Below are 15,615 nucleotides of genomic sequence, written 5' to 3' on the forward strand. Positions count from 1 at the left end.
GAATGAGGTTCTTTATAAATGGACCAGAACTGATTCTTAGTGAGCAAAATGGGCTTCTTTCATAGATCATACTCAGAACTCAAAAATCCTCTGCTAGGAGTCTTCAGCATTTTTTATTGTTGTTCAGTTGTTTCCAACTCTATGACCATTTGGGGATTTTTTTTGGCAAAGATATTAGAGCAGTTTTCCATTTTCTTCTCCATTTTATTTTGCAGCAGAGGAAACTGAGGCAATTAGAGTTAAGGCACTTGCCCAAAATCATACAATTAGTGTCTGAGCCAGATTTGAACTTACAAAGATGAGTCTTCTGACTCCAGGCCTGGAATTTTATCTATAGTAAAACTCAGCTGCCTCTTTACAAAAGTCTAGTCACAATTAAAAATATATTATAATCTGAGTATTGTGATTTTTAAAAAAGTTTTATTGAATTGTCTTCTTTTTTTATTACATACATTTACAATCTTCTACTTCATGATAAGCTTTTTGTAACAAAATAAAATAATTAAATAAAATCAATAATATAGTGATCTTATCTGAAAAATGCATGCAATATTTCACATCTGTAACCCTCCACATTCTCAATTTAAAAAAAGCACCTAAAATCCATTTTTGCTCCCCCATTTAAAAAGAAAAACTTTTTTTTCCTTGAACAAATATGCAGCCAAGAAAAAGAATTTCCCACAAAGAGTATAAATACAAAAATGCACATCTCATTCTCCACCTTAATTCTGCCATGTCTTTTACTGGATAGTGTTTTATCACCAGTTCCCTGGAATTGTTGAATGATCCTTGCTTTGTTCACAGTTCTTGCATCTTTCAAAGTTGTTTGTATTTACAATGTTTCTGTTATTGTATAGTTTCTTGTTCTGTTCATTTCATTATTCATCAGTTTATATAAATTTTCAAAATTGTTTATTGATATTATGAAATTGTTCTCCTGATTCTTCTGGCTCACTTAAATCTCTGTAAATTCATATAAGTTTTCAAATTTTCCGCAAGGACTGCTTTGGCTACATCTCCCAAATTTTGGGGTGTTGTCTCATTGCTATCATTATATTTAATGTCTCTCACACTAGAGGAGTCATTTTCAGATTTAACTGAGAATTCAAAGAAAAGCTTTTTCCTTCGTCTCTTTATTCATCCAAAGTAAATAGCTTCAGCCAAGAATAATCACAGAAGAGACACTTTGGTATCCATTGGTAGAGAGGGAAAACTGAGGGTAAAAGAAAGTATCTCAAACTGATTTGATCCCCCAAATAAGGGGGAACCAAATCTAAACTTGTAAAGTTTCTGCAACAAAAATGAAAGAAAAAAGAAAGGAAGGAAAGAGAAAAGGAAGGAAGAAAGAGAGAAGGAAGGAAGGAAAGAGAAGGAAGAAAGGAAGGAAGGAAGGAAAAAAGGAAGGAAGGAAAGAAGGAAGGAAGGAAAGAAGGAAGGAAGGAAGGAAGGAAAAAGAAAGGAAGGAAGAAAGAGAGAAGGAAGGAAGGAAGGAAAGAGGAGGAAGGAAGGAAGGAAGGAAAGAGAGAAGGAAGGAAGGAAGGAAGGAAGGAAGGAAAGAGAGAAGGAAGGAAGGAAGGAAGGTGTTGTACCACAACCCAGTTTCTCCAATTGTCCTATTTAGTTATTCTGCCTCAGGTTATAACTTTTCCCTCTTAATGTTTGATGAGATAAAGGTCTACCTCAGTTGCTCGGCCCCAAAACCCCAGGCTATAATCATTCCCTCTTAAATGGTTGATGAGATAAAGGTTATAGACATTCCTTCTTCATGTTTGACAGGATAAAGGTTTATCCATTTTAGATGTTATTAGAATATCATTCTTTCTTAATATTTGACAGGATAAAGGTTTATCTATTTTAAATGTCATTAGAATATCAGTAGCCTCTCCAGTACATCCCTCCATTGTGTCATCCCAGGTACCTGCCCCATTATGTCATTGTTCTTGTTATCCTATAAAAAAGCTTGCTCAGTGATTCTGTAGACTCTTTGCGATGTTAGTCTCGTCCAGCCCTGGGACCAAACATGGATCCACTGGTCCCAGTATATCTCTCCATTTAATAAACTATTGAATTGATCTCTAATCTCTGTCTTGCTCAGTTTCTCCGGCATTACAAAGGAAGGAAGGAAGGAAGGAACGAAGGAAAGAAGGAAAGAGAGAAATTGTGATTATATAGAGAAAGTATGATATTTGATTTACATTTTCTGTTGTCTGGACTTTGTAAAGTACAAAAATATCATAAAGCTCTGATGTAGGTTTTATTGGTGCAAGCATGAGATGTAATTTAAATTGCACATAAATAGCATAATTTCATGGGATTAAACTAGGTCTGAATAACAAATTTCTCCCTATATGCCAAACTTCAAATTAGATCTAAGATTAGCAGTCAAATTTTAAAATTTCAAAAAAAAAATTCATTCTTGACCAAATATACTTACTGATGATCTTATTATTATAATAATCTTGACTTAATAGATTAGTAATCCCTCTACCCTTTCTGATGTCAAGATTTTACAACTCACATGCTCCCTTGCATAACTGGATTCAAATCACTAAATGGCATTTTATTCCCAAAGTGAAATAGTACCATGGGGGTAGGTAAATAAATGGAATATAGAATATTTTCACAACTTCCATAGCACATGGGTCTCTTTGGGAAATGGACATCTTCAAATCCTTCAGGTCACGCTACCAACTTGGAAGGATGGTTCTAAGAATTTCAATCATACCAGATAATGTTCTAATAGATTTGGGCAACTGTATGCATGTGATATGTCTGTGAAAGAGAGAGAGAGAGAGGAAAAGAAAGATATAGATTATGAAATATTCATTTCGATGAAAACAAATGGGATGCACAGAAATATTTCATATTTGAGAGATCTTGATGGGGAAAACATAGAAGAAGGAAAGAAGGAAGTATTATCTTAACATGAAATACCTAATCTGTGCCAAAATAGAATGAGAGGCATGAGATTTTTGTTCTGCCATCAGAAATGACAGAAACAACTAAATTGTACCTTTCTGGGTTACCTCCCAGCCTTAGACTCTGTAAAGTTTCTGGGAAATTTGCATGTCCAGGTGCTAGCTGCCATGATGAGAAAGGAAAGAGACTTGCAGAGAGATGAATGAGTATGTTCCAAGTCACAGAGAGCAAAGCAAGAGGAAAGTGCCTTTAGAGGTATTTGTTCCATTGCCCATCCCCTGAAGGGAGGAAGGCATTTAAAATAATTCCTTCTATCCTAGATGGGAATCAGAGCTGACGACCTTTAGTTGAGGGAAGACAGGGAAAAAATATAACCACAGCCTAAGCAGCCATTTTTCCCATACGTTTCGGGTGAAACAAAAGACAAAAAGAAGGCTGAATCTAACAGGCTAATAATGTATGTAGCTGGGAGCATAGAAAGCTGGGGGAGAAAAAGCACTAAAAATCTTAAGCGGCTCTGCTGAGCAGTTGGCAAAAGCAGCTAGGAAGTGCGGGGCGGAGCGGCAGAAAAGAGATATGGGGTCAAGGACAGCTAGAGAAACAGAGCTTGTGAGATTGACAGCTGTGGAAATGGCAGTTAGAGATGCCATAGAGAGGCAGAGCTGTAACAATGGACAATTGAAGGGTAAGGGTTTTTGCATCGGACAGCTGTGGAGGTGGGGCTTTGGAGGGGACCAGCTGCAGTCAATTTCCCCCAGATTGAACATCCAAATTCTGCAGGTGACAGCTGAGGAAGCTGCCCTTAGGGACACTACAGCAACAAGATGAAGTAGCCCTCCCTCTAGTGTCTTCAGCATGGAAGTTCATCCCAATTTAGGAATTCATTCCTATTTCCACTGGCCTGGAAGACGACCAGGAAATTACTGACCTTCCAAAGGACTGCACTCTATAGTGGGGGTTCTCAAACCTTTGTTCTTGTATCTTTAGACTATTAAAATTATTGAGGATCTGTCCAAAAAGTTTTTGTTTACATGAGTTATATTTATAGATATTTACCATATTAGAAATAAAAATTACTTTCTAATATATAGATTATAATACAATAAAATATATATAATCTCTCTCTCCATATATATATATATATATATAATATATAATATAATAAAATAAAATAAATTTCTAATTTGTGGACCTTCTGAAAGGGTTTCTCTGGACCACACTTTGAGAACCATTGTTCTATAGGACTAGAATAAATAATAACCAAATTCATCTGGAGGTACAAAAGGTCAAAAATCACAAGGGAATAACTGTGGGAGAAAAATGAGAAGGAAATGGCCTAGCAGTACTAGACTTCAAGGTGTACTACAAAGCAAAAAAGATCAAATCAGTTTGGTAACTAGCAATCCAATATTTAAGTGGGCCCCAGTGAGGAACAAGCTGACCCTGTGGAATTATCTTGTACTCCCATTATCATGTACAAACAGAACTATTCTGTACTGACACCCACTGTTACCTTAAACAATTTGGAAGTTAAGCAAGAGAGAAAGGGAGGAAGCAGAAAGAGAAAAAAAAAAAGAAAGGGAGACAGAAGTGTCATTCAGAGGAAGATATAAGTAAGATACACAATATACAGAAGAAAATGAATCTAGGAAGCTAGTGTTCAGTAAACCCAAGGATTCTTAAGGGCTCATTATTTGATCAAAGTTGCTGGGAAAATTGACTGTGGTTTGGCAGAAATTAAATTTAGCCTCACATCTTATTTCTCTTTTGTTTCTGAGGCGTTTGTAAGATGATGTTATTACATATTACATTATTTTTCATCTTACTACACTCAATTAACTGATTTGATTTTATAACCTTCTGATGACTGGCCTGATATTGTCAAAATAGCATAACCTTTTTCAGTCAGTTTCTTCATCCCTAAAATTGAAAGGGTTGATCCCTTCTTGCTCTGAAATTCTAGGAATCATTCATTCATTCAACAAGTGTTTATTTAGTATCCTCTATGTTCAAGGTTTGTGTTGAACACTATTACAGAAAATACAAAGATTTATAAAACATAATTCTTGATATCAAGGAATTTACACTTGTGTCTTAAGTAGATCATAACTTATAGAGATTTGGTATCTCTCCACATGTAAACATTAAGTACCCAAAGGCTATTTATTATATGTTAAAAATTCTAATGAACCCAGTAAATTTAATCTGAATCAGACTAATAGAACTGTCTAGAAGACATGTAACAAAATGTCATTTTAGAAAACTTTAAACACTTTATAAATAAAAAGTCTTGTAATTTCTCAACAAATTAAGTGAATGATAATTATTTTTTCCTATTTAAAAATGAAAAAAGGGAGGCCAAGGAAATAACTTTTCTAAATACAGTATTGTGTTGCTTGGCACAATGCCTACTCAGAAAATGTGTTAACTTGTATTTGTAGTAGAGTTTGAACGTCTGACCAGAAACTAATTATACTATTTCAGGTCTAACATGATGAAAAAATTTTCCTTCATCTGTGCTCGTTATTAAGTGAAGTTTCCCTTTTTTTTTTATTTTAAATTTCTTTTATAATTTCCTAATTTTCCAGGCAGCAAGACATCATGGAAGAGTTTGAATATCTCTTTGATGATTCTGAGAATTACACCTATTCCTTTGAATTTTCTCAAGAAGAGCAGGAATTGGAAGAGAAGGCTCACCTGGGAACTGTACAATGGATTTCTCTTGTGTTATATAGCTTAGCATTTGTCCTTGGGGTGCCAGGAAATGCCATTGTCATCTGGTTCACAGGGTTTAAGTGGAAAAAGACAGTGGCCACTCTCTGGTTCCTCAATCTGGCCATTGCGGATTTCATTTTTGTTCTCTTCCTGCCTCTTTACATCTCCTACGTGGCCATGAATTTCCACTGGCCCTTTGGCACCTGGCTGTGTAAAGCCAACTCCTTCATTGCCCTGTTGAACATGTTTGCCAGTGTGTTCTTCCTCACGGTGATCAGCCTGGACCGGTACATTCATCTGATTCACCCCATCTTCTCTCAACGTTACCGAACGCCAAAAAATGCCCTTTTTGTCATTGCTCTAGTCTGGCTGATGGCAGTTATGATCGCTGGTCCTGCTTGTACTTCAGAGAGACTCTGAACTTCAACAGCCGCACCATCTGCTACAACAATTTCCACCAGAATGATACCAGCATCATTTTAATGAGGCACCATGTTCTGACCTGGATAAAATTTGTTTTTGGTTATCTCCTTCCCGGGCTCACCATGATCATTTGTTATTCACTGCTTGTCCTCCAGGTGAAGAAGAGAGCAACTCTAACGTCCAGCAAGTACTTCTGGACAATACTGGCCGTGGTGCTGGCCTTTGTCATTTGTTGGACCCCCTTTCACCTCTTCAGCATTTGGGAGCTCTCAATTCACCACAGCGACCACTTCCACCATGTGCTTCAGGCAGGACTTCCCCTCTCTACCGGTTTAGCTTTCTTCAACAGTTGCCTGAACCCTCTTCTTTATGTCTTAATTAGTAAGAAGTTCCAGGTTCGCTTCCGGACTTCAGTTGCTGAGCTCTTAAAACATACATTACGGGAGGTTAGCTGGTCAGGAACAATGAGCGAACAGTTTAAACACTCAGAGACTAAGAATCTGTGCCTCCTAGAAATGACTCAGTGAGGAAGAATCACAAAATTAAAGCTTAAACAATATAAAACAAAAGAAAACCAAATTAACTATGACACTTGAGTAAGGAGCAACTGGTTTTACTGATAAAATAATCAAGGCAGGCAAATATTGGCTGATTAACAACTTTTTCAGTGAATCTCCGTGTGTCTGTTGACAGGGATATCTTTGAATCAAATCTAATTATAAGATATCCTGAGAGTCATTTTTCTATCTGTTGACTGAGGTAACCCCATTTAGGGTTGTCACAGATATGGGAAGAAGCTTGTTTAATTTGATTCTTACTTATTATGCTGATGTTGAAGTATTTTATTATTTTCTTAGAATAACTTAAAAGATCTTGGGGTTTATTATTAAAGATAAGATAGATCTTTCCAAGAATATTAAGTTATATGTGGCTTCTAACATTAATTTTCATTTTTGCCAATAACCTCACAGATATAGCCACAAAATCACTAATAGGTTTATTCTTAATTATATGTCATTCATGCATTCTCCCCACAGTATAGATGTTATATTCATGACAAATGTATTATTATAAATATAACTAGATCCTTAAAACTGTTTGTGTGTGAGTGAGAGAGAGAGATTAAGTGAATGTTAAGAACATCAAAAAGCCACAGATTGCCATCTAAGTAAACAGTAAACTTGGCCAAAAGAAAATGGGAAAAATACAGAATTCGAAGTCAAAAAGCCTGGGACTCAATATTGAATTTGATTCTACCAGTTCCATGATATTAAACAAATTACTTTGGGCCTCAGTTATTTATTTTTACAATTAAAAAGTTGGAATAGAAGATGAACTGTAGGATTTCTTCTCCTACAATCCTATAATAAGTTCGTAAAATGAAGGATTTGATGACATAACTTCATTCCACTACTTCTCCATATTGTGATTTAAAAAAAAAAAAGTCCAATGCACAAGTCATCTCAAATAAAAAATAACTCATTTTAACAAACTAAGTGCCTACTGTATGCACAGCATCATGCTACGTACCAAGCACATATAGACAAAAGGGAAATAAATAATTCTTGCTTAAAGGGAGCTTATGGTCCACTGAGGCTCTCCTATTCTGTGGAAATTGATCTCCACCTGCCAAGAAGTAGAGTTGGTAAGAGCTAGAAAAAATGAGATCCTGGTCTTCTGGTTTCCAATTTTAAGAGAGAAGTTATATCATTTCAGAATCTCTTCAGGTTGCTGAAGAGAGAAAGATCCAGGAAGACCTTCTTCTGAGAAGAAGTTGACATATATAGAAGCCGTCATTTCAGTCAGGTCCCTATTCCTGGTTTACAACACTAGAGACTGGAAATTTCCCCTTGGATGAGATCTGAGACTCTCTTGGTTGAGATGAATTACCTCACTCTCAAAGAGAGAACCCATAACTTCTGTGTTTTTCTGATATAATCTCATGTGTATGCCTTTTTTGATTTCTGATTACTCTCTTTTGAATAAATGGATTTATCTACTATTTGCTACATGTCTTTGTTAACTGACATCTGCCAAGAAGAACGGAGCTTTGGATATATAGCTTATAGCACTCCTTTTCCTTTAAGAAACAAAGATCAGGAGTTCGGCTTGAACTAAACATTATTTCCCCTATATTGACAATATTTAAAAAACAATATTTAAATATTTCAGATAGATATAATTGTAGCCTAGTTCTCTGTGTCCCTGTGTGTCTCTGTTTCTGTGTCTTTGTCATTTTTGTCTGTTTGTCTCTCCAAAAAACCCCACAGTGATCTGCTTCCCCTCCCAGCAGGAAACAAAGCCTCCCTTGGAGAAGGATTGAGGTTTAATGGGAAGAAGAAAATCTAGAATTATCTTTTCTGAACTCCCTGCAAGTGATCTAGACACATGGGCATATATAACCTACATGGAAAAAAGTACAGCAGTATGTACTAAATAGTATCAATTTTTTAAATTCTTTTTTTTTTTAAAGCTTTTTATTTTCAAACACATGCACGAATAATTTTTCAACATTGACCTTTGTGTTTCAGATTTTTCCCTCCTTCCCCCTACCCCTTCTCCTAGATGGCAAGCAATTCAGTATATGTTAAACATGTTAAAATATATGTTAAATCCATTATGTATAAGCATATTTATTCAATTCTCATGCTGCACAAGAGAAATCAGATCAAAAAAAGAAAGTAAGAAAACAAAATGCAAGCGAACAAGAAGAAAAAGAGTGAGAATGTTATGTTGTGATCCACACTCAGTTCCCACAGTTCTCTCTCTGCGTGTGGATGACTCTCTCCATCACAAGATCTTGGGAACTAGCCTGAACCATCTCATTGTTGAGAAGAGCCACGACCATTAGAATTGATCATCGTATAATCTTCTTGTTGCCCTGTACAATGATCTCCTGCTTCTGCTCACTTCACTCGGCATCAGTTCATGTAAGTCTCTCCAGTCCTCTCTGTATTCATCCTTCTGGTCATTTCTTACAGAACAATAATATTCCATAATATTCATATACCACAATTTACCCAGCCATTCTCCAACTGATGGGCATCCACTCAGTTTCCAGTTTCTTGCCACTACAAAGAGTGCTGCCACAAACATTTTTGCATATGTGGGTCCCTTTCCCTCCCTTAAGATCTCTTTGGGATAAGTAAAAACACTGTTGAATATGCACAGTTTGATAACTTTTTGAGCATAGTTACAGATTGCTTTCCAGAATGGTTGGATTCGTTCACAGTTCCATCAACAATGCATCAATGTCCCTGTTTTCCCACATCCCCTCCAACATTCATCATTATCTTTTCCTGTCATCTTAGCCATTCTGGCAGTGTGTAGTGGTATCTCAGAATTGTCTTAATTTGCATTTCTCTGATCAATAGTAATTTAGAGCATTTTTTTCATATGACTAGAAATGGTTTTAATTTCTTCATCTGAAAATTGTGAATATTCTTTGACCATTTATCAATTGGAGAATGGCTTGGATTCTTATAAATTTGAGTTAATTCTTTATATATTTTAGAGATGAGGCCTTTATCAGAACCTTCAAATGTAAAAATGATTTCCCAATTTATTCTTTCCCTTCTGTCTTGTCTGCTAAATAATATCAATTTTAGAAGCAAGAAGCACAAATAACTGAATGATGAGAAAAGGAGAAATGGTTTGGTAAATAATAGGCAAAGTCTGTGTAAGTCCTGGTAATTTGAGATATGTTCTAAAGGAAGCTAGGTTCTGTTCTTCAACTGGTCAATTATAATTCTAATGTAAGTGAAACATGCAAATAACTACTTTCATATAAAATAAATACTAAATAAATAAAAGGAAATCTCAGAGCGAAGCAATAGCAGTATTAGGCGAGGAAGGAAGATGAGATGTGACCAGGAAAGAAAGGGGTTTAGTCCAAGCATAGGAGGAAAGCAGGAATATAAAGACACAAAAATAGAACAGCAAGTATGTTAATATAGTTGATTGTAGGGTTTGTAGAGGGGAGTCATGTAAGAAAGCATGGAAAAGTAGGAAGAAGCCAGTTTGTGAAGGGCTTTCAAGGTCAAATGTGGAAGATTATGTTTGATCCTGGAGGTGATAGGGAGCTACTGTGTTAAGCTGAGAATGAGAGAGGGTAACATGATCAAATGATTTAGAAACCATTATTCTTGCAGCTGAGGGAAGGATGGATTGGAATGGAGAGAGATTCAAGGCTAAAAGACCAATTCGAAGATTATTGTTATATAGACATGAGATAAATTAAAATTTTGTTACCAGTTTATACACAGGTATACACATTTACCAGATTATACACAATAACAGCAAGATTATACAATAATCAACTATGATAGACAGCTCTTCTCAGTAATACAGTGATCCAAGACAATTCCAATAAATTTGGGATGGAAAATGCCATTCACATCCAGAGAGAGAATTATGGAGACTGAATGAATGTGGATCAAAGCATAATATTTTCACCTTTTTATTATTGTTATTGTTTGTTCTTGTGGGATTTCCCCCCCTTTTAGTCTGATTTTTCATGCACAATATGACAAATACGGAAATATGTTTAAAATGATTATATATGTATAGCTTATGTCAAATTGCTTGCTATCTTGGCAACTGGGAGGAAAAGAAGGGAGGGAAAACATTTGGAATTCAAAATCTTACAAAAATTAATGTCAGGGCATCTGTGAAAGCCACATATTAAAAAAGAAACACATAGCAAAAATTCATAATTTCATGTGCTATCATGTGATAATTGAAAGAATTCATTTTGAGAGGGAGTGTTTGTTAAGTTGAGAAAAAGTTAAGAAAAGTAAAAGTTGTTGCAGGGGGCAGCCTGAAATAGAGGAAAGAACTTTCAGGTAGAAGACTTGAATTCATATTATAAAGTTGTCTTTCCTATTATAAAACTGTTTTCCCTCAGCAATTCCTGTTTCAAGCTATTTTAAAATGAAACTAAGTAACAAATCCCTCTTTTCTTAGTGCCACTGTTAATTTGAACTTTTTATTCCTCTAACAGAGCTAAGAAGTCCGAACTAACAGTACCAGTTTTGTTTCTGAGCAGTTTCACCCAAAGACTATAATAAGTAATCCAAATGCCAATATGCATTAAACCATTTACTTAATGATTTTGAAACCCCAAATGAAGAATGCTTGCAGTATATTAGAGCACATTAACCTTCAAGTTAATAGACAGCAACTCTTTGATTCTTGAAATTCCTGGGTTTAAATCTAATTTTCATTTTTTAAAATATGCCCGGGGTCTAAGGGCAAGGAAAAAAAAAAAGGAAGGCAGGAAGAAAAATGTTCTCCATTAAGCAAATTAAATGAAAGCACTAAATGCAGGGTCTCTAATAAGAACCCCTAGGTCCATAATTGGGATCCTATTATAAAGAGCCCTGGGTTTAAATCTTGTGTGATTTCAGACAGAATGACTTAACTTTGCTGAACCTCAGTTTTCTCATTTGTAAGGGGGTTGGACAAAATAGCTGCCAAAATCCCTTCTAATAGTAGATTCAAAAAACTATGAAAATGAACAATTATAGATTGCTAGATCTGAAAGGAGCCTTAGACATTCTCTGCACTTAAATCCTTATTTCATAGATGATGAAATTGAAAATCTTTACTAGTCTGTTGTCTAATTCTCCATTTATAGCCAGGTAGGCTCTATTGGAATCATCCTTAATAAGAAAGACTAGTTTTGTTTATAAAGATGAGAAGCCGGTTTCTCAATCTTTTATGGTAGCAAAGGCATTAATACTGCAAGTTCACATTTCTTCAGCAATTTGTAATTCATAAAGTTGATTCTTCACACCAACCTAAAGACCTAAATAGCTCTCATAGGTATAATTATACTTATCTTACAAATGAGAATACACCTCCTCACAAACACCCTACAGGGTGAGTGACAGGAAAATTATCACTAAGAGACATAAAGAAATAACTAAGGAGAAAAGACCTAGTTGTCCTTAATAAATGAAAGATGAACTACATCCTCAGGTACTAGACAGCTTTCAGATATGATCTCTCAGTCATTATCTGTACTATTTGAAAGATCATATAAAAGAGAAGGGACATAAGATTGGAGAAGGGAAAATTGTCCTGATTTTTAGAAAATAATGGGCTTAAATTACAGAACAAATAACTTGATTTCACTTCCTGGGAAATTGGGTCACTAAAGGGATGGTAAATGAATACTAGAAAAGAGAATCAATGATTATAAAGAAAGAGACAAGTGTGACCATCAAAAAAAGAGGTTGTAACTTGTTTTCTGTTTTTGACAAGAATATTAAACTAGTAACAGAAGGGAATGCTGTGGATATAACTTACCTTGGATTCAGCTAAACTTTTGATAAGTTATCTCATGCAATTCTTATGAAGAAGATGGAGTGATGTGTAATAGAGCAGAGTTTCTTTTTTCCACTTACAACCCCTTTTTACCCCGGGAAATTTTTATGTGACCCAGATACATAGTAATATAAACTAGGTATATATCAAACATTTACTTATAATAAATCATAAAGAAATTTATTTTAAAAAATTCTTTGATATACATACAATTTTACCATTTATTAAAGATGAAAGCACATTTGCATGCTAATGAGATAGATGTGCTTTTTTATTTTTACATAAAGAAATAAATCTTGGAACAATATTTGATTTCTATAACCCCCAAATTCAGTTATGCAACTCTTTATGGAATTGCAAACCAGTTTGAGTTCTAGATTGGATGATATAATCAGTTTTAGAACTGATTATATGCCAAGAATCAAAAAGTAATTTTTAATATTTGTCTGGCAGGAGATCTCTAATAAGGTACCCTTATTTGATCCTCTACTGTTTTTAAAGTGTATTTTAAAAAAATATATATAAATGTATTTTTATTCTAAACTTAACAAACATCAATAAAACAGGCAATTCCATATCAGAATAAAATTAAATAAAAAGGAATTTACATGGAATTATGAATCTGTTATGTACAATTTTCTTTTTAAAATATCAATTCCATATGTAACTTTCAAAGCTGACTTTCTGGTCTGATTCTTATCTATCGTTTATAACCCCAGAGCTTAGCATAATACGTGGAATAGACTAAAATTGCTTAATAAATGCTTGTTGACTCACTGGCTGCCTCCTCTGAGCATTTTCAAAAATGTTTCAATTATCATCTTTTCTTTCTTTTCATTTCTTTCTCGGAAGGAGGAGGCTACTCTATCCTAGTTCCCATATCCTTCCCACCTATCTCACAAGCCCTCCAATAAATGTAACTTTCCTTTTTTTGATAATTTTTTCTGATCAAGTCTGTGCTATTTACATTTTTATCACTAACTTGGATAAAGGTATGGATGGCTTGCTCATCAAATTTGTAGATGACGTTTAGCTAGAAGGGGTAGATAAAACACTGGATGGTAGTCAGGATCCAAAATGCTTTGCATAACACTGTGCCTTAGATTTATCATTGGGCTAAATCTAATTAAGTGAAATTCAAGCCTCTTTCACTTATTTTACCACTGTAGTACAAGTGTAGAAGCAACTTCCTCAGAAAATATTCCCACAAGACTTTTAGGAAAAAGAAGTTTCTTGCAAAGATATAGAAGTAAAATTGTTTCAACTTTTAGTGGATTCACATAAAAACTGTCAAAAATATTAATCACAATTCAAAGAAACAATGGAGAAACACCAAACTGTCAAAGACATAGCATACCCATTTATTCTGTACCAAATCCAAATATTTTACCAAGTCACCACACCAAATCCTAAGAAGTATGAGCTACCTGATAAAGTACAAATATAAAAAAAATATTGCTGAAGAGACTTCTGATGCTCATTTGCTTCCATTCAATGTGTTAGTATTAAATGCATGTGTTTTTTTTTAAGTTGAAATTCAATAAGAATAAACGTAAAATTCTATACTTTGGCACAAGTAGTTCTCATAGGTTTAATTATACTCATCTTACAAAAAAATCTATTTCACAAATATAAGATGGGGTAAATTTCATTCGATAATAATTGCTCTGAAAAAGATCTGTTGGACTTAAGGGACTGTAAACTCATCAGTAGGCTAGTGTTATATAGCAGCCAAAAAAGCAAACATAATCTTGCCCTACATTAAGAGGAGCATCACTTCCCAGAATACCGAATTAGCACTGCCATTGTTGTGTCCTCCTCAAAATTTAGTTCTGTGATATAAGGAGGAGATTGTTAAGGTGGAGATTGTTCAGGGAGGACAACCAAAGCCCTGTGTCTATTCTTTGTTCAGCCTTTCCCCAAATGATGGGTACATCCTTAGTTTCCAGTGCTTGGTTACCTCAAAAAAAAGTTTTCAATGATGTCTTTGGGGCATCATCATAACAGTGGTATAACCGAGACAATGAGTATATATAGTTTCAGGACATTTGGGGGCATGGTGCCAAATTACTTTTCTAAATTTCTAAAAATCTTTTCATCCTGAAGTCCAGTTCAAAGCACACTTCCTCTACAAAACTGTTCTTCACTGCTTCATCCTTTTCTGAACTCCAAGAACTTTCATTTGGATATTTAATCATATGCTATCTTTATTATTACCTAAATAGTAACCTGGATATATTTTATTTCATGAATGATAAAAAACCAAAGCTTACAATTATTTTGTATACAGGATTGCAAAATTATCTTATCCTTTAGTGGATTCATGTGAAAACTGTCAATAATATCAACAACAACTCGAAGAAAAGGATCAAATTGTCAGAGAAATGACATACCCATTTATTCTGTACCAAATTCAAACATTTTACCAAATTCATCATAATGAGATCATAAGAAGTATGATCTACAGAGAAAATGTTGTTTGTTGGTTGACAAACACTTACTACGTATCAGGCACTATGCTAAGAAAAGTAAAAACATGATCCATGTCTTCAAGGAGCTCACATTCTAAATGGAAAGATAAAAGACAAACAACTTTGTGTATCCAAATACAAACATGCAGTCAGAGGTAATCTCAGAGGAAAGACATTAGGAGATGGAAGGGGATTTTAGCTGAGTTTTAAAGGAGACCAGAGAAGCATGGAAGTGGATATAAAGAGAGAAAGGCAGAATTCCCATTATGGGGACAGCCAGTAAAAAGGCAATCACATTCTTAATGATGTATATAGCCAGACCTCATCTTAGCAATAAAATGTGGTCCCAGTGAAGGATTACACATCTGTATCTGAATCAAAGTAAAAAAAATGTTATTATTGTTATTATTAGCAGTAATAATAGTAGTGGCAGGTAGCATTTATATAACTCACAATGTACTAGGCACTGTGCTAGCCACTGTAAAAATATCATCCCATTTGATCCTCACAACAATTCTAGAGGTGGTAATAATATTACCCCCATTTTACAGATGAGGAAACTGAGGCAAACAGAAGTAAAGTGATCTGCCCAACCTCACCTAGGTAATAAAAGTTTAAAGTAGAACTTTAATCTCCAGGCTCCACCCTCTATTGTACTAGTGATCTGCCTAAAAAGATGGGCTAGTTTGAGAATGGTCAGGTAGCTGGTGCAGTAGATAGAGCCCCAGGTCTAGAGTAAGGAAAATTTGAGTTCAAA

General features: G+C 34.9%; 1 protein-coding gene across 1 annotated transcript in view; it reads left to right on the forward strand.

The window, feature by feature from the left end:
- The window catches only part of CMKLR2 (chemerin chemokine-like receptor 2), a 46,480-nt gene extending 38,421 nt beyond the window's left edge, over positions 1-8,059 (forward strand). The window contains 2 exon segments of the mRNA XM_051983704.1: positions 5,508-6,028; positions 6,031-8,059. Of these exon segments, the coding sequence (XP_051839664.1) occupies positions 5,521-6,028; positions 6,031-6,584 (1,062 nt within the window). The 5' untranslated portion in view covers positions 5,508-5,520 and the 3' untranslated portion in view covers positions 6,585-8,059.
- Positions 8,060-15,615: the final 7,556 nt, after the last annotated feature.

Source organism: Antechinus flavipes, chromosome 3 (genome assembly GCF_016432865.1).
Source record: "Antechinus flavipes isolate AdamAnt ecotype Samford, QLD, Australia chromosome 3, AdamAnt_v2, whole genome shotgun sequence".
Lineage (NCBI taxonomy): Eukaryota > Metazoa > Chordata > Mammalia > Dasyuromorphia > Dasyuridae > Antechinus > Antechinus flavipes.